Here is a 24,402-nt window from a genome sequence, read left to right on the forward strand (position 1 = left end):
TTATTTTTTCCCGAGATTGTTATTCAATCTATTAGAAATCGTTCGGTCGTTAATGTTTCTCAACCTTTTCTCTCTCTCAACATGTTTTTAAAGGACTCTTAACTCTCTTGCGATTGCACTCACGTGAGACTATCGTGACATTCCGATAGAGGATGGAAGCGCGTCCTTGATGATATCGTCATCGAAGGGTCTGAAAAGAAAGGTAGACAGTTGGGTCGAAAGAATGGAGCTAAAAAGAGAGATAGGTAGGATGGAAAGCGACTGATAGAATCTTATTATTTTTTTTTTTTTTTTCGGTGTGTGGCATTCTTCCGTTATTAGATGCAAACGGTACACAACATTCCTCGATAATTCCTGACGTGACTTCATGGGTCTCTTTTTTTTTTTTCACTCACGTTCGTTCTTCCCCGTCTCGGGTTAAATGGCTGCCGCCAGGTGTACAAACTATACATTGGCCACTTTATTTTCTTTCTTCTCGCTGTTTTCGGTCCGTCTTCAAACTTTTTTTTTTTTTTCCCCTCATCTTCTTCTTTTCGTTCGTTCATTCCTTTTTTTTTTTATGTCTGTCTGTGACGTGCAGCGTTATGTATAGTTGCGTGCAGCCATCTACTCACGTAGCGGATACGATCCGAGCCTTTGCGCAAGTTTTTATATTTTCGGCGTTTCTTTTCTTTTCATTTCTTTTTTTTTTTCACATCGGCAAATGAAATTCTGGCGACCAAACAGCCCCATTATCCGTATGTAACATTTATAGTAACACAAACGTATTGAGAAAAAAGATACCCAATGCCGCCCCGTCGTTCATGTCTAAAAGCCCGCCAGTGAGCCATGCCCAGCAGCCACTCCATCATTATCTGATTTCAATCATTTTGGCCTTTTGATGTTGGCTGTGGTAGTTTGTTGTGTCTGATCCGTCCAATCCGTCTAGCCCGTCACATGTCCGTTTTTTTTTTTTTTTTTTTTTTTTGGCCTTCATCCTGGCCTCTCTGGCCGATGTTATTTTCAATCCGCCTGCCATCAACCCCGACCGCCCACAGATCCCATCGCGCTATACTTGATAGCGCTTCTAACTTGCATATAGAATTCAAAGATATTTATTATCCCTGCATTTTTCATTCCATTTTTCCTTCCTATTTGTTTGTTAATCGCAACGTTTTGTCGGTAAATGAATTTTACAACGTTTCCATCATGGGCACAATCACACGCTCACTCAATATGTATGAGGAAAAACCGTGAGCATGTTATTATTTTAGTGTTCCATCTTTTTTTTTTTTTTTTTTGCTGGCTGGAATGTTATCTATTCGACTATTTTCTTGTTTGTTTTTTTTTTTTTGTCGAACAAAAAAATAAAGAGGTAAAGAAAATAGGGAGAGATAGTACATAGTAATGGATGATGATGATGCAGAGCGAACGAACTGCACGGACCAATGTCGGAACGTCCGTGATCTTACTCGTGACTTTAGGTTTTTTTTTTTTTTTTTGTCGTGTGTGTTTATTGTTGCTACGAGTCGAACGAGATGGTTTATATACACAGAGTACAGGCAACCTACTAATATTCTAGTCGACCTGCCGTCTTTCTTCTGAGTCTCTATTTATGAACTATTGGCGCAATTGCTGTATATTGATGATTTCTATTTGCTCTCTCTCTCTCTCTCTCTCTCTCTCTCTCTCTCTCTCTCTCTCTCTCTCTCTCTCTCTCTCTCTATTTTCGATTTCTCGTTCATGTTTTTTTCCTTTTTTTTTTGTCTTGTTGTTTTTGTTTGGAAATTTGTGATTTATGGGTTTTCGAGGGTGCCGTCTTTGTTTCGAGGAGAGGCCATTTTTCTACGCGGGAGATTTTATTTTTATTTTGTTTGGCCAATAAGGGACGTGAGCGCATGTTTACCAAACGTCTCTCTCTCTCTCAGCTTTTTTTTTTGTCCGCCCTGAAAAAAAAAAAAAAAAAAATCTTACGTATGTATGTATGTACATCGCTTATTTATTTTGGTGTACAGAGGAGCGCGCCGTTGGGCGACGCCCAACAATCAAACGCGCCAGGGAGGACCGAACCCATGTTACTTTACTATGCGAATAGATATATCTTGACAGCTACTAAAATAAATGAATTCAGCTTGATGATTGTGATTAAAAAGAAAAAAAAAATGGGAAAACATTTTTTTTTCATTGAATGATGGCAAACTTTTTCTTTTAGATTGAAAGGGGGGGGGGGACTTTTGAAAACGAAGGGAGGCTCATAGTTGACTTGTTCATTTCTCATTAAAAGGACCAGAAGTGTATGAAAAGAAAACTGATGGGCGCAATAGAAAGCTGGAAAGCTGTGCGCTCGTTTTCCATGTCAACCGTTCCTTGATTGTTCATTATATACGGGCCATCGTGCAGATATTTGCCCCAACGGAAAATGAAGAGACTGGAGTTAAGATTTTTATTTTTTTTTTTGGCTATCCGAATTCCTTTCATTGACCAATGAAAGCTGATGAGAGCCGCCTTATCACATGTGGTCATGCTATATGGACTTGATTGATTTTTGTTCTGCCGCACTGGCCCTTTTTTCTTTTTCCACATCTGTCCTAACAGACATCGCAGATACTATTCTCCCCGTTTTAGCCTTGATAGAATTTTACCTGTCTTGTTTGTGTGTGCGCTCCATACTCTTGTTGTTACTCTTGACTGCCTGTTACTCATCTACAACGAACTGGCTTCGATCGAAGTTCTGTCCCTTGATACGCCTGGTTCATGTCTGTTCGTGGCATCATCTATAGAAACCCTCCTTCGCAGCTGTTGAGGGCGGAAGGAGGAGTTTCCGGGAGTGCCTAGTGACACATTCAAATCCAATATAGTACTGATATCAGCTCGACTTAATAGCAGGAACCCAATGGGTGGAGCCTTTTTATTTTCTTTTCTTTTTTTCGAAGGGAAAAACCCTTACGTCAGATGTAGAGTGCAAAAGAAATAACAGGGGCGCATTTGGTTTGTGTATACAACACTGTATAGAGCCTACGCAAGTTTACCTGGAATAAGGGTGTAGCTAAGGAAAAGAAGAAAACAAAAATCGAACCGAAACAAGCAAACAACAAGCGTGTGTGTGTGAGTGTGTGTGTGTGTGTGTGTGTAGAGTGAAGCCGACAACGGCGGCAGGTCTCTTGAGAACATCACACGCAACCTGTCCGCGCTTTCCTGTTCCTGCGCTTCCCTGCTGTTCCCTCCCCTTTCGTCAGTTTGGCCCCCTCTTTCCGTACAGCAGCACGGGGGGAAGCTAGAGGAGGTCTTGTTTCGTTCCACTCTGGCAAAAAGCGCTTGTCAGTGTACGGCTGGGCGGAGAGCCTCCAACAACCCAACTGTTTTGCCTCTCTCTCTATTTTTCATTTTTTTTTGCCCTTTATTTTGCCCCCCCCCCCCCCCCCCCGCCCGCCCTCTTGCAAATTCTTGTTTTCTTATTTTTGCTTTAGCGCTGGGACTCGTTACGAAGTGACTTTGGTGGTGTCGTTCAGGTGCTACATTCGTTTTTTGGCTGTTGTTGTTATTTGTGTTTGAATGTCACGCGATCGTGACCTCTTGTTGCGGTGCCATGATGCTCCTGTGGGAAATGCTGTCCGGACGGCGGAATAAAAACAAAGACAAAGTTCGCCATCAAGCTAATAGTAACAGTGGCGAAGTATCGACCACGGGCTCAACGGCCAGTGCTGTTGCCGTGTCTAGCGGATCGGCGTCGACGCCTCCGTCGTCGGTCACGGTCGTAAACATCGTCGGTCGTCACGACAAGCAGGACGAGGTCAACGTCGACAGCCTCAGAGTACATCACAATTCGGCGCGATCGGAATCGTTTTCGTCACCGCCGTCTCCGCATCCGCCCGGATCGGCGGCCATCGTGTCGTCGCTCTTTGAATTACCTCCGCCCAAACAACTGCCGACGCTCTTTCGGCCAGCCGTAGGCGGCACCGCGTTCGCTAATCGAACGCCTGATTCGATCAAATTGTTTAAAAACTCGGTCCTTTCTCGACGTCATTCCACGTCGGCCGGACTCAGTCCCGGATTACTCGGTTGTCCGTCCACTTTGGGCGGCGGTGGCGTCGCTGCCATTGCTGGTGGTGGGGGTAATAATGCCCCCCAGCGAGCTAGGCGTCGCCGTGGCGAGGACGCTCAACGTTACTCGGACCGGAGGCGACAGCAACACAAGTACAAATACGTAAAAATATATCGATGGCGGATATATAGTCTTGGCTTTACACAAAAATCGATGGTTGCAATGCTATTTGTTCTCATTTCCAAACGAAACGTTCGGTCGAGCAAAAAAAAGCCTTGGGAAATGGGCATGTCGGGGCTTATGGTTTGGAAAACAAGGATGAAACACGGGTTGTTAACGCTACGCGTTGAGGTTCGTGAAATAGAGAGGATGTGAAGGTCAGTGTAATATGGTGAGTAGTGGTACAGTTTTACAGATTGAAGTTTTGACATTTTGATTCGACTGGCCGAACTCTTTGGCGAAATGCTCTTCCGCTAAATGTCGCTCTCCAGTCTCCGTTGACGGTCTGCAGGAAATGAAGCATCGAGCGTAACAGATTGCAGCCGAGAGGGGCGTGCGAAAGAGGATTTTGGATGGCAGGCTTTTTGATCGAATAAACGCTTCACGAATTTTGACATTGTGACGGCAGTGGTTAGTTTGCTAGACAACGCAGCTCGTCTCTTGTGGACGTGTCTGTCAAGTTCGGATAAATGGACAGGCTTAACCCTAATCGCCGTTGCACAGCGCCGATCAACAGCATCCCGCACTCGTAAGAGCTCGAGACGTCCGGCATCCGGCGGCAAGAGCAACGTCTAAATCCCTCGAATGGTTTCCTCTTCATATTTATTTTTATTTGTTTGTTTGTTTTTTTGTTGGGGGGGGGTGGGGGGGTGGGAGCTATGTTGGTTATTCCGCTGGATATCATAATTTATCATCCGTTACTCTGAAAGGCATGGTGCGCCATCTATTGGAGAAGACGCTGGTGCTATAACGACGAATCTTACGGGTTAAAGTTTCTTCATGACTACCTTCACCAGAGCGCCACAATGACACGTTTCATTTGTTGTCTCTTCTCTCGATTCTTTAGATCTCTTATTTCTAGTTTTTACAACTTAGCAAAGGACCCTAGCTCAATCGACGTTTTGAGACGAGTAGGCCGATAAAAGTGATCCCTTTAGAATAAAGAGAGAAAATAAAAATATCCTGGGAAAAAGGGAAGGGCCTAAGAAGGGAAATTGCAAGCCAAACAAACGATGTACACAACAGTGACAGGACCTCGTCACGTGAATATAAGGAAATGTCAACATTGTCTGCTCTCTTATTCCTGTCGTGAGCCGTGGCCGTTGTTGATGCGCGACGGTGAAACCCACCCACCCGATTTCCAGTCACTCAACTCCGCCCAACCGACCGCACAACTCGACAGCCTACAGCTTAGACACACAAGTCATCTAGAAATCAATAAGTCATCGAATCGCACTAAAAGCAGCATTAGTTCCCTTTTTTTTTTCTATATGTCTCTTTCTACAAATCAAATACGTTCAAGCTCTTTCGATAAAGTTGAGTAAGATGAAGGCGGATTATAGCTCAGCTTATCCGCCACCGCCGCCCTTAATGAAAAAGAAAAAAGAGGGTTCGAAATCCCTTTGATTATATAAATATCTAGCGTTGCGTGCCATTCACTTTTTATTTAATATTCCGGCCGCAAATGAGAAATATCTTATTTATCGCAGACGATGTTGTTTTGGTATATACCGTTGCCATGGAACGTATTTTTTTTTTGTATATTTAATTAATTTCGTCATTCCCTCTCATTGTGAAATCTCCGTTTTTTTGTGAGCCGTTCCTCGCTTGATGTCATCACTGACTACACAGTGACCCACGGCCATCTGTTATTCAAGTGACGTCTTGTCGTATTGTTGTACTACGACATTGGCAATCAAAAGTGTCCCAACAGAGACGATTAATCTGCTTTCATATTTGGTCAACCCTGACAGTCGAGCGGATTTATTGACATTTATTTTTTTATATTCTACATATTCATTTTTATTCTTTTTTTTCGCCTTTTATTATTCCAATGGGCATCATGTCGTTTATTATATATGTCGATCCTAGAATGGAATGGTGGATTCGCTTTATGTGTTTCTTGTGTGTCTCTGGAGAAGCTTCGCGTATCTGGGCTTTTAGGTTTAACCTGATATTCCCTAAATGGAGATCTCGCAGTTCCTGCTCTTATTTTTTTTTTGTCGTATCGATTACTTTTTCGCTGTTCCATGCTATTTGTGCAGTGCAACGTTGACGTGCTCACTCTTACGATCTTCTTATTAAGTTTAAGCCAAGCTAGCCCTTTCTAATACGAAGATATTGCGGCCAGTTTTTATGAGGTTTTTGGATTTCCCTTGCAACACTCGTTTCATGGCATCCCAACATTTTAGGAGGTCATATCGCATCGAGTCTCAAACGGATTGGTCAACGCCGTACCGACGGCCTGGCTGGACCATCAGCTCACGATTGCACGAGTATTGTTTGTTCTTTAAGGCGTGCGTGACTCTTTTGTTTAGTCGTTCAATGTTAATTGGTTATTCCTTCTTCCGTTTTGATAAATAGCCTCGTCAATTTTCTACCCATGCCCAAGTAGGACGCCCCTGCGCGCTTCCTTGGACAGTCGTTGCGAGTCATATGAAATGAACCTTATTATTGGCCTGCTTTAGGCCCTTCATAGTGTTTACTCTGGGTGGGATGGAAAGGGAATCAACGATCATTGTGAGAAAATGTAAGCTTTTATATCCGCCAGACTTTTTTATGAGATTGTTTTAAGAGGCGTCTATCGATTGTTAACACAGCGTATTGTTAGCGGAGTCCTGGAGAAGAGGCGGGCTTTGTAGACGCATACCACCTGCTTCTGCCATGTCACACTGGCTTTGACAGCAACTTCTTTTTCTTTTTTTAAGTTTCTATTTTGAAAAGAAAAACAATCATCAGAGAGAGCGGCACAAATTCTGTGTATATTTACACAATGCGTTGTGCAGAAAGAGTATCCATGGATACATTGATTACGGCGTGAAACTTTCTGCACGTCGAGGTGCGCGCGCATCCTACCAAACGGTCCCACTGTCGACGGAGAGATGGCTCTCTCAGTTTGTTTGCACCCCTCCTTTATCTGTGTGTGTGAAAAAAAGAATCGGCTGGCAAAGTTAGAAATGTTTCCCTCTAGTAGAGCCGTTTCGCTGGAAATCCGTTGTGATTTTCCAGTCCAGTGAAATCATAAAGGTAATAAATGACTGATGGCCTGGAATAAGGCTCTTTGTTTCCTTACGTGATGCATTATCTTTGTTTTGTTCTTTTTTGGTACTCTGACGTTTGGGTAATGAGTTCCAAGTCAATCTCGAGATAAACAACTGGTACAGCATTACTTCACGTAACCTTTTACACAACATTTGCGTTTATTATTCAAACTCAAGTAATCTGCACATGGTTGGGTACTCGGATTGTCTTTGGTAGTCGTGAGAATTAAACGAAAAGACTAAGTAATTTTTGAAGAACATCAGATTGCTTGAGAGATGTACTCAGTGCTATCGAATCGGCTGATAACGTCAAGGAGTTTCTTCCCCTCTCCGAAACAAACGAACATAGTCGAGTTATCCGAGAAGAGATATCCCGTCATTGTTTGGCTCTCTTTGTCTCTCTCGCCCCATTTTGCTTCTTTTGTACATACCATCATCCACCGACGATGGCCCCCATCGTAAGATGTTCGTGATCTTGTTTCTCTTCTTATTGGCTAGAGCTGCTCCAACTGAGCCACTTAAAAGATTCGATAAATCCTCTTTCTCACTTTGATGTTCGTATTCCGATGTCCATGTCTAGTTCCTCAATTCTACTTCACTCTCGGCTTTTGTTCGTTTAATATCGTTCTGTCACGTCGGTAAATTCAGATTATGTCAGACATATCCCCGAGGTTCTTGTAACTACGCTTGTGACGTGAATTCCGTGTTGTAACTCATCTCGTATTCATAAAAGTAGGACCTTATTAAGTTGGCATAGAAACGAAGCTAGAGCCGGTTTCAATACTCCTGATATTGCGATTTCCTTGTCGTTTATTGGCGTAATATTTTCATTACATACAATTTAATGACGCCGCAGAAGAGTAAACAAGGCTTTGAAGGAAAAAGGTTGTCTCGAACGAGCAGCCTTTCTTAAATTAAGAGCCGTATTTTTACATATTGTCGTACATTCGGGCAAAACAAACTTGTGCTCGCTATTCTAACGCAAACAAGAAACGTACGCTCCCCAAGATGTTATCGAAGAATCTAGCCGGGCAGATTTAATTGCAAACTTCATAACAAACCCCGCAAGCGTTGTTCGTCATAACTCGATTAATTTTTTTACTGCGTTAGCTACCGTGTTAGCAGAGCATTACCATTAAAAAAAAAAAACTCTGGGGAGTTTGCTCGTGTGCAAAAAGAACGAACCAATGGCATCGAAACGGATCGCTATGGGGTTACAGAGTACGATATAATCGGCCCGATGGGGTTCACGACCCCTTTGGTTGAGCTTATGTTCTCTACTCTTTTCTACTTTGATTGTAAACAACATTCGAAAAACACACCGTTGTCACGGCAGCCACGGTCCTTGCTCTCACCGAAGACTAGTTCAGACCATCTCTCCCACGTAGCCCACAAAACTTGTGTTGTGTATATAAACGAATCATGTAAGCGTTCTTTTTCGTTTTATGCATTTCAAAAAGAATTGAAGTGTGTGCGTTAGACGCCATCGTATGTCCCGACAAACAACCAGCTTGGTAATTCGAATCTTGAAAAACTAAATAGCCGAGAACGAAAGCTTTTCATTTATCGTTGCGAGATGCCGTGTTTTTTTTTTTTCTTTCTTCTATTATCTCATTACAACTTGTTACAGACGTCATTTAGAAGGCACTTATCTGCTCTTCTTTCTTTTATGGCATCTTCTCCTTTTTGTCCTCCTGTAAGCTCGTACAGCTCTCCACCGTCCACGTTCCTATTCATCTCTTGTTGGTCTAATGTTTGTTGACCATTTTCTCTTGTTGTCACGTTCAAGCATTGCCGTCAGTTCATTTTCTCATCTTTTCTTCTGGTCCTTAGCGACAGTAGCCGTTGCCCCAGAGATTGCTGGTTATACAACCTTAAACGCTAAGGACCGTTCATAGACATCGTAATGTTACCTCTTGTAACAACCACTTGTTTTCTCTCAACTCCCTTACATTACGATAGACAATTTATTTTATTATGGCGGCCGGGTTGGATGTGCACGTCATTATGCGCTTGTTTAAAAAGAATTGGGAATTGAACAAAAACAAATTGTCGTACTTCGAACAGTCTCGAATTATGAACTAACTATTTTTTTTAAATTTTTAATTGATACAGTTTTGATGTTGAAAATGGAGGACAACCAGGTGCTGGTGGCATTGCAAGCAGCGGGCGAAGTCGAAGCCCTTTAGCCGGCAACGACGGAGCCGTCTCGCCATCGGGAGCGGCTCTTGTCTTGCAGAACATGCCCCAAAGACGCGAATCGTTTCTCTACCGCGAGGAGGAAATGTCGCCGAAATCCATGTCGAGAAACTCGTCTCTGGCTTCGGAAGGGTGAGTCTTTAAATCATTTCTATCTCTGTCTATCTATTTCGCCGTCTCTTCTTCTTTTTTTATTTGTCTGCTTCTCCCGCACTCGTCGTTTCCACGTATATTACCGCGACACGCCGTTCCGAAAGCGGCTCGGTACTAATAAAAAAAAAAAAAAAAATCCGACTGGTGCTGAGTGAACGAACCAGACACACGCTGGTTTATGTCACCTCGTAATCAAATATATAAACGCAGAGGAATTCCCATAAAAAAAAAAAAGGACGCAAAAAAAGGAAAAAAACGTTCATCGAAATGGACACACAGGAAAAAAAGAGAGCGAAGGGGAAATGATATCGAGCTGACGAATTTCGTCCTGGCGGTAGGGCAAAAAAAAAGAAAAAGAAAAGGGAAATGCACCGTGGGAGGTATAGGAAAATTGATAGGCCATCAATACGTTTGGCGTGCGCTAGCGCCCGCCATAATCGGGTTTTGTAAAAAGCAAAAAAAAAAAAACATTTGAAAAACAACAACGTTTAATGTTTCTCGTTAATATTCACCGCTTTTTACCAGTTTTTCCCAGTCATTTTTTGTTGTTTTATTTCTACATCTATGGTAATGAATGCGTCTTTTTTTTTTCTTTTGGTTTCGAGTCACTGGCGTGCCAACATTCGAATTCAAAAAATATGAACGATCGGAAGAGCTTTTCATCATACCTTTTTCGTTTTGTTTTTTTTTTGATAGATTTATTGGTAAAAAGCGGCGGCGTGATGTCGAATACGGATGCATTCATTGAAATAAAAAGAGGGGTAGGAGGAACTACTGACTCCGGCCGCATAAATACATGTTTCAATTCGAATGGGTACGCGATAGTCGGCATCTATCTGCCAGTTAGCGTTACTTTGAATAACAACGGTCTATTTACGAAACGCATCGACTACTATGCACATTTTTTCCAGTCAATAAGATTTTCATCGAGAATCATTCGATGGCGTGTCTGAAAAAAGAAGAAATATGACAAGCAAGTGGAATTCTGTATTGACGGCGTGTTTTCATTTTTACATGGAAAACGAACAGGGGGGGGGGAGGGCAGGATAACTTGTATTCATAACAAACTCGCATAGAGAGATGGGTCGATTCGTAAATGGTCCCGATGACGTCAATTACTCGACGATTTCATTGGCGATGGCATAGGGTCTGAGCAATCGTATCTCTTTTACGTACATGCCGATACGTTTTTGCATATCAATAAGTTGGTCTGGGCGATCCGTCACAGTCAAACGAGTGGCGGGCGAAATGGAAACGAGAAACTCCCAACAACAAAAGCAAAAGGAAAAATGTGCCTGCGGACGTTGTAAGAAAGCCCGTCGGGTCATCGTATGCACCTTGATTTGGATATAGAGACTGAACTTTTTTGGTCGACGGTTCTTTGCGATTGGCCAATAAAACGAATGAGTTTCATCCGTTTCGACAGACGACAGCGTTGAGCGGAGCAAAGTCGCGACATCAAGTCGCAACGTGAAGAATCGCAGACAGACAGCCATGCCGCCGCTGACGCCGCACGTAAACCACGCTTGACCCCATAGTTATATGGTTAGTAGCCAGAAACAGTTTAGGTAGATGTAGGTGAGGTGCTTCCCTTCCATGCCATCCTTCGTCTTCCCGCTAGTGGGAAATCTTGCGCTTGCAAAACAAGGTCCAAAGGTTGGTCCAAACACACAGCCCCTCACGTAATTCATTGCGTTTATCTATCAGTCAACGTCAACGTCAGCGAGCAAGTTGCAAAGTTAGAGAGAAAGCCAGCCCGTCCGCTCTAACAATGACTTTGTTTCATCTCATCGATAAGCTGCGGGTACGATTGTCATGCCCCCCCCCTCGGCGTTTCTTTCCACAAATCCCCACAATCCGCAGCGTCTCCGGATTATGGAAATCTCCTTTTTATTCTTTTTTTTTTTTTTATCGAATTTTTTTTTATATTTCAATGCGTGTTTTATGTTATTCTGTTTGACCCTCCCGATAATCGAAGCTGGTAGTAGTTGGATTTAGTGCGCGTTGTAAAATATGGATGCCAATGGGGGGGGTGGGCGGAGAGTTTGTTGACAGCTTTTTGTCAATTTATATCGTCGAAATTTTCGAAATTCGAAGTGATGACAAATGTCACTCACAGCACGTGACACTTATCAACTGACGGCAATGGCATTCCGCCCTCTTCTCTGTCGACAATGAGGAAGGCACGTCGTTCTGAGAAGCTTCTATTTAGAGAGCTGCGGCAGCTGGGGTCCCTCATCGGAATGAACGGTCGGATTAAATTTTATTTTTTCCATCTTGTTGTTGCATTTACTCGCTGTTATCGCATCAGTGTTAAAAAGGTAGCGGGTGCAACTTCTGTCAAAGCCACTGGCTGTGTAGAATATAAAAATCGTACGCTCAAAACATCAGTATTCATATCATCGCCAGAAGCCTCTTATTGCTCGCGAAGCGTGCGGTCGTTGGCAGTTGGAGCAACAACGACGAGCTCTTCAGATCAAGAAAACAAACAAGGAAAAAAAAAACACTCTATAGCAGGATGCAATAACGAGGGAAAAAGATGGAATGAAAACATTGCGCTACAGAGCGGCGTCCCCAAAACAATTATTGAAAAGTAGCATTCATTGTTTATTACAGCAGATACACACACACACACACACACACACACACACAAGAAAAAAGGGATTCGAACGATCGCTCGTGTTACGCAATTTGGTCGCGATTTGACATTCGTGATTGTTTGACAAGACGATCTTGATTTTGATTGTTTCGATTTGTTTTCTGCCCGTTCAACTAAACGAAGCGTGCGAACGGATATGTCTTTTAATGTGTTTAATCGAAGGAAATTTTTCGCTGGATAGTTTGCGCCAAGTCAAATCCTTGTTGGTCGTTGGATTGGCACCGGCCCAGCGCCGATAAAGTTCTACGACGATGGCCCATCGAGTTGTTTGGCCCACCGATGGGCTACCACCGGACCGAGATCAATGTTCCCTTTTTCTTTTTTTTTTGTTTGTTTCATGCAGAATGGCAAACATCTTTATTTTTATTTTGCTGTTTTGCGCCCTTTGTTATCTCTCGTTTTTATTTTCGATGCGTAAATTCACTGTTTGACATCATCAAGGCTCTCGCTCAAAAAGACGGAAATAAACCCGAGCGGATCCATCTCCTGCAAGGCACGAGCTTCCGATTTCCGAGCATAGAATTTTCCTAGCCCTTTTTCTATTCGGCTCGTTCCAATCGTAGGATCCCTGAAAAATAAAAGAGTTGGATTTCAACCGGCATCTTTACATTGTGTTGCACGAACTGTAGATTGAGAAACATCTACCAAGTATCGAGTTTATAATGTACGTGCCTGATCATCAGAGACAAAAACAATTGGACGGCAGGGGGCCCGAGACGTTCATTAAGGCAAAAGAGGGAAAAGCAATTCAATATGTTTCGTTTTTTTTTTGTTTTTTGATCGATGCATACGAAATGCGACGTACCCAGCCCCTTGCCTCGTGCACTATTTTCAATGCCGTGACGTGATGTTGGCCGCAAGGTAAACATAGATGCTGGCAGCGACGTAGGCCGACGTGGCCGCCATCCATTTTCGTTGCAGCGCGTGTTTGTTATGGTGTGATGATGTTATGCGAGGGGTTGGCTGCCTTGTGTGTTTAGATAGAGAAAAGAACTGGAACTCGTAGAAAATGAGAGGGGGGGGGGGGGGGAGAAGCTGTGCACGATTCCACGCTTCTCGGGTTCCACAAAAGTACTATGGATGTTTTTGGCGGACTCTTGGACGTGACATTTTTGGGGACAGGGCACACCGGACGAGCCCATCTTTCTCTCTCTTTTCTGTTCAACGGTTGGGCACACGCCCTGAAAAAAATATCGCACAGTTCTTTGTCTTCGTCTTTTCAGATAGAACTGCCGGCCAGGCGACGTGCAGACAATCGATAGCTGACGAGAATGATAATTTCCAGTTGGGGGGGAAATAAACGTCGACATTTAGCAAGCGCCTTAGACGGGAGAAAAGAAACGAAGCGGGATTTAGGCAGAAATGAGGGTATCACCTCTTATCTTTAATGGTGTCGAGGCGACAAGGGACAGCCTTATCAAATTAAAAAACTTGTCCGTCGTTCCCTTTTTATCGGGCCTTTTGCAGTCGATAATTATCGGTGCTATCGACCATCAGATGTCGTAGAAAAAAAGAGGCGAAGATCTTCAAGTCCGTCGTTGTTCAGTCTGCGCACTGGAAGCGTCAAGGACGAGCACGAACGTTTCATTCGTTTGTTGAATAGAAATCGAACGCAGACCAAATAATGTAGAGGGTTTTTTTTTTTTTTTTTTAAAGCAGCTGAATGGAAGGCTGAAGTGTCACTCGGATGGCAGATGGACACGCAGCCGAAAAGAGCCACTGATTCCTTATCAGTTACAAAAGAGAGTCGAGACAATTCTAAACGACTTGGTTTAGATTTATAAACGCGAAGAAGAACAAGTGAGCCTCGCATTCAGCTGAGGGCTGCTAAACCACTTGATTTTCAGCCTTTTGTTGTTCGCCTTTGTCTCGTTTAAAGCGTGTGGCGTACGTAGACATAAGACACTAGTGGCTTCATAGCTAAACTTAGATTCGTTTCGTTTTCTGACTCGATATAGAGTTGAGAGACGTGAGCAGCTCAACGTGCGCCATTTTTAAAACTCTAATTTTTATTTTTGGCAGCGCTAAAAAAGCCCCATGCGTGAAATTTTGAGCATCTCTTCCGCTATTGCGTGTTTTGTCCGCTCGTGTTTATTTTCCCATTCAACAAAACAAAATGGGAGGGTGGGGAGGGGTGGCCAGAGAATCGAAAAAAAGGACAAAAGGAAAACTACTGATTGGCTTGGCAATCCAATGGCTTTTATTTATTTATTTTTTTTTTTTTTGAAAGAGAAGAAAAAGAAATTAAATGGGGGCGATCGTGTTGTTTGTATTGGCTCGTTTTGAGTGGCTCGCTTTCGGTTTGCTCACATTTTGGTCGGCGTGAGTGGTCCAGCAACACTACAGCAAAAATTGCTTTTTATTTGCTCGGCGACGGTTGCCTCACGGTCGATCTCACCTGCTTAAAGGCTTCAGGAGTTAAAGAAAAGGGAAGGGGGAAGGGAATGTCATCATAACGCTAACTAGAGAGGAAAAAAAAAAGGCGGGGGAGGAGAGCAAAAGGAAATGAATCGGCAGCGAAATTTCACTGCGGGCATGTGAACTGGAAGAGCTCAAAACATCGAAGCCGATTGGATCGCATTAAGCGCTTGGGGCTATGCGCATCATCTTCGTTGCGCTTGTTTAGAAACAAAACCATAAGGTCCTGGAAGCATATCCGAATGCCATCCGCCAAAAATGGATCGCTTTCCCCAAACTGTTATTCAATTTCGTTACGCAGACCTCGGCTGTTCAAATAAAGGAAACACGTCCTGATGATTGACGTAGATCTATAAAAACAAATGCCGTCAGTCGACAAAATGGCACAGTGCATGACGTCTAGTGGGGCCCGTCTAGTCTGAGCTCTCGTTCAAATTCTTCCCCCTCTCCGCCCTCTTCTCGTTCTATCCTTGCATCATGAAACCGACCCTCAAGGAGCCTCTGAGTACTCTGCCGCCCCTCCTCCTTCCCCCCCCCCCCCCCCCGACGTCAAAAAGAAAATAGAAATGTAACATCTCTCAAACACACTCAGAAAGCTCCACCACCCACATGCGCACATAAATATACATCGATGTAGCAACAGCTAGGGTGGTAGAAGCTTCGACGGCCTAAAAATGTCTGGCCCAGACCGATGCAATGCGAAAGGCAAAAACAATTTTTGCTCCTTTGCCTTTTGCTTTTCTCCATAGCGTAACCTTGCCGCCGCGCGACGTGTCTGTGTGTGTGTATGGTCCGTGATTTTGCGTGCATACTCTGGCAGGAGCCGAAGTTCGTTCAGTCCGCCCTTGTTTTAAGGCGATGCGCGTGCGCTGCAGGACGCGCCCCGTTCTTTTCATTTTGGCGCATTGTGTTCTTATGTTCCATGATGCAGCACTGGCGCGTTCCAGTATTCAGCCACATTTTCCGTCATCACGGCGGGCCACACAGTTCGCTGGCGCTAGTCTAAGCAAACAAGACAAACAAGTTAAAGCCAAGAAAGACAGAAAAGAAGAAAAAGGCGAGAAATAAAAAGAAGGAAATCTGGAAAGTGAGCGCACAAACGAGAAGTTGTTTGTGTACATCCGACAGTTGTCGTCGATTACCAGAACTGTGTAGTGTTTTTTGTTGTTTTTTTTTGTTGTTGTTTCTCTTTGCTCTCGTCGTCTACGAAATCGTTTGAGTGAAGGAATAACAAACTACTTTGCCCACCCTCGTCTTCTTCGTGATTTATCTTGCGTCATTTATCTTCACTCTTTTTTCTTTTCTTTTTCTCTCTCTGTGTTGAACGGCTCGTTTTATTCTTTGTCCTCGCGTTACAAAAAAAAAAAGCAGAGATTGCCGATTTATTTCATCATTTGGATGACGTAAAAAAAAAAAAAAAAGAAATAAAGGAATAGCGTCGTTGGAACGGCTGGTGCCTGGTAAAATACCGGGAAAAGAAAAAACGTGAATCCTTCTAACGAAAAATGACATGATTGTATTTCATCTGGTTATGACGGTTTCGTGCCCGAGAGAAAGGGAAACCCAGCAATGATTCTGCAGTCATAGCAGCGCCGTCAGCCTTCACCAAGAACTGTCGTATGGAAAACGACATCGCATTTGAAAAAAAAAAATAAAATAAAATAATAAATAGAACGCGGAACGGAGCGTATCAACATCAAACTGTAACACCTTTTTGCTTGGCAACCCAAAAATCAAGATATAATCCCGCAGGCGGAATTTAAAAAAAAAAAAAGAGAAGAATTTGTCAATTTATTTATTTTTTTTTTCTTTTTTATTTGTGCACGCGCGCGCGCGTGTGTGTGTGTTCGTGTGTCAATTCCCCGCCTAGATAAAGAGGGAGTTTTGAACGCGCACGCAAATGCTCAGATGGCCGTGGCGCACTTCTTTTTTTTTTTTTTTTTTTTTGTGTTAAAAACGATATAATAATTCGACGTGTTATCCAGTGCGTTTGGCAACCCGTTTGAGTGTTCCAGTCGGCCAAGAACGAGCAACTACCACTACGAACTGTACACACACCCACAAAAATCACGTCTGCCGATAGAAATCGATTGACCGCGGGGACCGCCTACTGTCCACTCTCTTTCTTATGCAGTCGCGCATCGTCCCGTCTTAAGACCGTTTGCAATTTGATTATTTCGGCAAAGAATTTCTCTCTTCGTTTACAAATTCGACGAGTGTCGTTTCTTGCAGCGTCATTTCGGACAGTGATCTTTCAACAACTGCCCAGTTTATCGAACGCAATTGCGTATTAAAGGAATTCGAAAAAACTCGTTTCTTCTTTTGCTAATAAGAAATTCAACAAAGAAAAACACGCGGAAAAAAGCTCTGACGTTGGACTTTCACTGTGAAAAATCGAGCAACGAGATAACAGGAAAGGCAGATTTTCTTGTTTAGTGTGTGTGTGTGTGTGTGTGTGTGTGTGTCGTGAGCGAAACGAGCGATTTTCGCACTCGCCTTAATGAAGTGATGCGCCGGGCCCTGATTTCGCGTCCTTGCCCTTTTTCGGTCGATCGTTAAAGATAGAGAACGCTCACTTCGTTTTGCTGGAAAAAAAAAAAAAAAGAGAGTTTAGTTCAAGCTCTCTTAGTCCGACAAATACACTGCTGACGTTCACTATCGCCACCCGAAGACCATCCGCCCAACCGTGAACTTTTTTTTTTTTTTTTTTTTTTTTTTTTCTCTTGCTTTCCCTCTCCCTCCTTTCTTTTGGTGCTCGCCCGTCTCTATAATACCGCGGGAAGGCCTTGGAGTAAGTTCAGTTGAGAACGCGCTCTCTCCCCTTCCCGTAGACTCCCGATTGAACCCTAATCTTCCGTTTGTTTGTTTGTTTGTTTTTTTTTTTTTTTTTTTTTTTTTTTTTGGTGCCGTCTTTAACTTCGTCTCTCCACCGTCCCGAGTTGAGTATAAAAATAAGAACTTCAGTCATTGATGGACTTTCGAGTGCTGTCACTTGAAGTTCTTTTAAGTGAATTTTGGGGGGATGTAAAACTGGCGCTGACAAGAAACTCTTCCGACTCGTACTTCTCGTCCCGCTTGTTCTTCGTGTCAAGTGCACTTTTTTTTTTCTTCTTCCTTACAGACGGCCAATTAACGATTGATTGAGTGACTTTTTTTTGTTTGTGTTGGGAACGTGAAAGTTTTAATCCCGCCGCCGCTGGTTCCATCCGACCAGGTTACACACGCCTTTTGACTTGATGCCTTGACTGGCCCTGTGATTTTTTTTTTCCGAGCCGCACTTTACTTTTCACGGCCGTCTCTTGTGAAAGACTAATCAATCGTACAGTGTGTGATATCAGTGCCGAAAAAAAAAAAAAAAAGGAAGAAAAAATTAAACGTCATTACGAACCATCATCAGCCAGATTTTTTTGGCCTTCTTCGTCTTTTCTATTTTGGCACACGTTGCATCAGTTAAGCAATTGATTGAATGCTACAGTAATCAGCAAGGGATACAAAAATGTCTTCTCCTGGGAGTATTAGCAAATTTCATCCCGAAATGCATCAGTCGCTGTCTGCCTTGATGTTGGAACACGTTCACGCCAACGATGTGGAGCAGAGAGAGTCGGCCAAGGAGCGCCATTTCCCTCGGACCCTCAGCACCAGCGTCCTCCGCATCAAGCATCGCTCCTCTTTCTGGGAGAGATTCTTCGAGAATCATCGACGATTAGCGTGAGTCTTGCATCGGCTTCGTCCTTGTACCGAGGCCCATTATTTTCGCATATCCCTAGTCCCCTCCCACTCCATTCCGAAGAGAGTTAAGTTTGTCCTCGACGATGATGAATATTTCCAGTTCATTCCAAAAGAGTCAACGGCTGCCGTATTTTTTTTTTTTGTTGTTTTTAAAGAAAAGAAAAAGGAAATCCTATCGCGACACAATGGAAAGCCATAAAGATAGGATCGTAACGCATAAAATAGTATAGGAGGTTTTTATTTTTATTATTTTTTTTTTTACAACGTAAAGGCTGGAACAGGGGACAGAGTTTGGAGGACGGCCCGTTTTTCTTCGCGCACCGGTGCTGATGTTGGCCGGTTAGTTAATGAGCTTTTTCGGCTGCTGAAGCTTAGAAGTTTTCGGTGTCTAAATATACTGTCGAGAGACAGGATGGGAGATTTATATTGTCGCCAAGTAATCTTCATTATTATCAGCTTGTGGATGTTGTAGTAGACAAAAATAATATATAAGGCAAAGATAAAAGGGCGGGGCAGTCTAGTGGAAGATCGATGAAGAGAGCCTCCATTTTTTTTTTTTTTTAATCGAATCGAAACGTTCCCTTCGTCCAAACTTGCAAACATCATTATGTTTACATACCACAAGAAGGGACAACCTTGGCCATCATCAATATCATTTGCATTGAAATGACGGAAGGAGGGCAAAGGGAAGAAAAAAAAATGAAATGAAACGATGATAATCGGAAGTTTTCTGATGAATGTCATTTTTCATTCGTACCTCGCGCGTGACTGCGTTTACCCTTCGCCTTTTCATCGCCAGTTCAATTTTCTTTCGCCCTTTTCGTTTGTAATTTTTCGATCGATGAAATCGATAGGAAAACAAAAATGAAAATTCTTTGTTTTTTTTTTTTTTAAACAAACAATCTTAACAAAGCATATCGTGCGTCCGAGTTGTACACTACCCGGCCAAGACATTACGTGCACGGTGTTGTTTACAACGCATTGGAGAGGTGCAAATGAATTTTTTCCTTTTTCAAAAGAAAAAAAAAAGGTACGTTTTATAAGAAATTCTGACTGACGGAGAAATATGGTTGGCGTGTTATTGCTTGTTATTGATATCTTGATGGGACGTGCACACGGGACACGACTGACACACACACACGCACACGCACATTTACACAACAGACCCTTCCTCATGTCGTCTCCGGTGTCCTCGATTCACGCACGTCAGGCATATGGGAAATACGGCCCAGCTGACTTGCTTGTATATATATATATTTATATATTAAGTATACATATATATATTTTGTCATCGTCGCCATATTTGATTTACCGATGGCGTTCTTTTTCTTTCTCCTCTATTCTTTTCCTATTCATCATTTTCTTGTTTTTGAATCGCATTATTCATCATCTCGTTTTCATTGTCCACTTTCTTTTATTTTTTTTTTCCGGGTTTTACCGACCTGCGATGACCCACAACAATGGACGGACGGAGAGATGTGCATTTTTCATTAGTCCTGTAACAACAAATAGAACTTGCGGAATTGTTTGAAAGTGCAGCTTCTTCACTGGGATGAACTGATTGCGGAGTGAGCCTTATACACACACATCAGACAGGGCTCCACTTCATAACGAAATAGAAGTAGCGCTCGCGACCGTAGACACGGGATGTACAAAGACACTCAAATCCAGGACGTTGATGGATCGAAGCCGACCCGAACCCATTTTTCAACTCGTTCAGCCACAGCAACAGCCTGCCACTGTAGCCAGCATACTGTCCTACTGCAATATATCTCTTTCGCCTTCTTCTCCTCTGTTTGCACGGTCGATGGACTGTGTAGACGGTATCGATACACATACCAATGCTACTGTATATATGTACGGTATCAGATTTACAAGGCCTTCTATGGGGGATAGAAGGCTCGTCGAGTTTTGAGTCGCCAGAAAGAAATCGACGACGATAACAAAAGAAGACAAAAACTGTTTTTTTATTTTGTTTTGTTTTTGTTTGTTTTTTTTGTTGTTGTAAGGATTCGTTGAATTTTGGGTTAGACGAAAGGCTACGTGATGCTCTTTTGGCTTGTGTTTCCAGTGGAATGATGGCATCTCTAGACTCTCTTATCCTTAGTGGATCAATCCTTCCTCTTATTATTATTTTTTGTTTTTGTTTTTTTCTATCGTCTTGATTTGTTGTTTGTGGCTCTTGGCCCCAGCTATAGTTGATGAAAAATGCATCGTTGTGCCGCGAATTGGCCATGGTCAGGGATTTTTTTTCGTTTTGCGTGCCGTTCATACAGACAACGCTCAGGAATTCCATATTTGCAATGAGATTTATCCACGTCCGAAGAAAAACAACAAGGGAATATGTAGTTAGACTTACACACACACACACACACAGAGGAACTACAGAATAACATCTTGGTTATTACGTTGTCATGCGATATAGATGCCAAACAAAAAAATGTCTCAGTATTTATGTTACTTTAAACATTTTTTTTTTTTTTTATTTCCGGGAATTTCGTTGTTGAATAATTCCTCAGCAACGGTGTTCTTGTCTAGCTGTGTCTTCTACAATAGGAAGCTGAAGGTTTCGCTAGTTTAATTTTAGTGGATGTCTCGGATGTTTTTGGTTGGCAAATGTTTTCGGCGAATGTCTTCCTGTCAGGATAAACAAACGGGGGAAATGTGACATTTTATTCTGATGGATTGCCATGGTTTTTTTTTTTCTCTCTTTGTGTGTTGTTTTCTACCTACGTCATCCGTAGACCTGCATTGTATTAATCCGTTTCTCTTTTCGTGTCGTTCTTGACCCATTCAGGCACGGAGAAGACTTGATCGTCACTCCCTTTGCGCAGATACTGGCCAGCCTACGTAGCGTCCGTAATAACTACATCTGCTTGACGAGCATTCCCATCAATCGGTAAGTTTGCTGTGCATTATTAATGTTGCAAATTGGAAAAAATACGTCAACTGGTTTCAATCTACAGATCGAGACGTTCGTCGCAGTCGACTGGAGTGTCGACCCCGCAACCCAAGAACCTTACTCCGGGAGGTGAGTTTCAGAAAAGTAAGCAAACAAAATTTAAAAAAAAAAAATAAAATTAACACTCATTTGATGTAGTGAACTTTTAGACATTCATATTCTAACGAGCTCTTTCATCGAATCAGACGTAACAAAAAGGGAAAGTCTGTCCCAATCATAACATTAGATAGACAGGTCTCTCGCATTGTACAGTAGATTTTTGGATGGCATTCTGACTTTTATTGGCGTCGACACGATGATGAATCGGCCCGTCGTCATTGGCCGACATGACAGAATGCGAACGCTCGTTTATCAACTCGCTTTCCAATCCTTATGTTCGGCTTTTGTTTGATTTGGCTGGTCTGTAATGTTTCTTTTCATTCCTGTTCGTTCTACGCGTTTAGTTTACTTGACATGGAAATTTGCAGAGTCCCTTGCTGGTCTGTTTTGATCAGATTCTTTTTTTCTTTTGCCCGTCATTCTGACTCATCACCTGTCGTCTCTCCTTGTTGTTTTCAAAACAAAGGGAAGATGCGGATTCCATTTATTTTTTTTGTTTTGTTTTTGCCATACGAATAAGTTTGATCAAGCCCAAACCATAAACCAATGCAATCTGCTTTCTCCCTTTTGATTGAGACTCGATGTCTTATGACCTTCGTACACGTCATCCGTTCAATTTGTCTGGCTGTCAACATATGACGCTCGACGACGAAGGATTATGTATAGTTTATAAGCACCTACTCTTCCATCTTTGTATATATGGGCAAGGGATATGAATCCTCTGGGTCATCCTATCTCTAGTACCATATCCGATCTCTTTCCTTTCTTCGCGTTTCGTTCGAAGCATTCTTGGAAAGTTGAAAGTGAAGAAAACGATGAACACCCCGCCAGAATACTGATGACCTTTGTATCGTCTTGTACGGAATTTTACGAGCGGAAAAGTCATCTTGTCGTTGGGGCGTGTTCTTTTCCTCTTTCTGATTTTTCAAATGCATTTTTTTTTTTAATGTTTAAAAAGAAAAAAAAAAGAAAAGAAAAGAAAAGAAAGAAAAAGCCCGAAAAAGGATTTGAACAGACCTATAGGTTTTAAACTGATAGCTCGTTAGACTTCCACCTAGCGGGTAGCGTTCGTGACTAGGACGACACGCCGGCGGAAAAAAAAAACCGTGAGGACATCTACAGGAAGGGTTCGCCCTCTACAACTCGTCTAAAATTGTGAACGCTTGTGACCTATCTGGACCACCAACAGAGGGACTCTGGGACTCGTAGTGTTCACGATCCCGCAAAAACAAAAGCCTGTCAACAAGGGGAGGGTATCAGTCCAGCGTGCGGGAAAGAGAAACCATAATATTACCCACCGTTTTATTTGATCAAATAGAACGTTGTAGAATTCCACGACCGCCAACGTTAATGTCGTGAAATTCTTAATGTAATGGAGTTGGCAGTAGAGCCCTTAAAAGATGACGCCATCGTTCTGGCAATCCTTTTTTCAATTCCCTATTTTGACTTGACGAAGTTGCAAATGTTTTATTTTTGTTCGATGTTCACGTACGTATGTCGGACTGATTACTGCAGATGATGCCAACATACATTTGGTTGTTGTTGTTTAGTTTTCTCTTCTTGGCAAAGCTGGCCAGCTGTCGCGTGGCTTTTTACTCAGTTCGCGTAAAAATGGCCGGAAATTGGGGGGGTGATTTAGTTGCCAACAATTACGGAAGCGACGGCTTGTGTATTATGCAGATTTTTCATAAACGCGGGCCGTATTCCATAAGTACTATCCTCAATGAGTTGGAACGACGTTAGCTCATCTGTTGCAGCGGCAGTAGTCGGCGAATGAAAACAAGTTGAAAACGGCACGGCGGTCGTTAATCTTTTACCAGCCCACCGGGACTCGCGTTCATCATCGTAAAAAAAAAAAATAAGAACCCAAACCAATAAACTCCAAAACTAAACAGCGCCATTTTCTTACGGCCCTAAAAAAAAAAAATATTTTTTTAATGGGGATAAAATACCCCATGTTTTTTTCTGCAAAAAAAAAAAAATCCTGAATGTTTTGGTGTCTTGCATCATCAACCATGACAGACCAATATTCAAAACTAATTCATTTTTGTTTTGAATTTTAGAATATTTCATTTCATATTTCGTTATCCATTGTTTTGTTCTCGAAATGCAACGTCAATCTGCTTTCGCAATTATCGCGCAAAAGTCCTGTGCTAAAATGAGTTTTATTTTTTGTTTTGTTTTGCATAACAGATGAAACGTACACCCGGCTGGCCGTGGAAACGCTGGAAGAGCTGGACTGGTGTCTGGACCAGTTGGAGACGATCCAAACGCATCGTTCCGTCAGTGACATGGCCTCTAGCAAGGTAAGGCCAAATTGAAGTTGTCCTTCCGTTTCGTTATTTTTGTTTGCCTGTCCCCAACCAATAAGTCGTACGTGCGTCATCGTGTGTCGCTGGTAACCTATCCCGAAGGTATTTACGGGGATTGTTGCGGGTGTCAACTCAGTGTCTTGTGTCATCTTTTTTTTTTTTTTTTGCGAGTGACTTTAAGAGCGAAAACATCCGAGTTTCCGTCATCACATCAATGGATTTCTCTCTCTCTCTCTCAAATGATTTTGATAAGCTGCGACGTGCGTAGGCGCGTTCTTTTGACTCTTTGCGTTAGAACAAAATGGTTTCTCAATCCCATCATTATTGCCATCTATTTTCGTCGAAGGTTTTCCCCTTTTTTTTTGTTTTAAATCCTTCGGTTAAAAGTTTTGATTTGATTGCGCGGTTCCTCGGGGTACACTCTAGTTTCATTTTCTTTCCATAATATCCGTTTCCCATGCTACGTAGAGCAGTAGCTTTAACGTACATACTATATATGTCTCGTGATTCGGTTATTTTTATTTTTTATTCCTTATCGACGGTCCGTTCGTTACTATCGATCGTTCGGATCAAAAAGAGAAGGAAGAACC

General features: G+C 42.6%; 2 protein-coding genes across 8 annotated transcripts in view; one reads left to right on the forward strand and one right to left on the reverse strand.

Annotated features, from left to right (window-relative positions):
* The window catches only part of LOC130691643 (aminopeptidase N-like), a 95,658-nt gene that overhangs the window by 42,898 nt on the left and 28,358 nt on the right, over nt 1–24,402 (reverse strand). The gene's annotated exons all lie outside the window — the stretch shown is intronic.
* The window catches only part of LOC130691646 (cAMP-specific 3',5'-cyclic phosphodiesterase, isoforms N/G-like), an 80,055-nt gene that overhangs the window by 34,009 nt on the left and 21,644 nt on the right, over nt 1–24,402 (forward strand). For 4 of the 7 annotated variants that reach the window (XM_059494635.1, XM_059494630.1, XM_059494641.1 and 1 more), the window contains exons 2-5: nt 9,397–9,612; nt 21,237–21,338; nt 21,406–21,485; nt 23,694–23,806. In XM_059494635.1, the coding sequence (XP_059350618.1) occupies nt 9,397–9,612; nt 21,237–21,338; nt 21,406–21,485; nt 23,694–23,806 (511 nt within the window). Of the gene's footprint in view, nt 1–3,531; nt 4,174–9,396; nt 9,613–18,186; nt 18,419–21,236; nt 21,339–21,405; nt 21,486–23,693; nt 23,807–24,402 lie in introns of those variants that run through there. The other 3 variants (XM_057514619.1, XM_059494629.1, XM_059494638.1) reach the window with 3 other exon arrangements.

This window comes from Daphnia carinata, chromosome 1, assembly GCF_022539665.2.
Source record: "Daphnia carinata strain CSIRO-1 chromosome 1, CSIRO_AGI_Dcar_HiC_V3, whole genome shotgun sequence".
NCBI classification, from domain to species: domain Eukaryota; kingdom Metazoa; phylum Arthropoda; class Branchiopoda; order Diplostraca; family Daphniidae; genus Daphnia; species Daphnia carinata.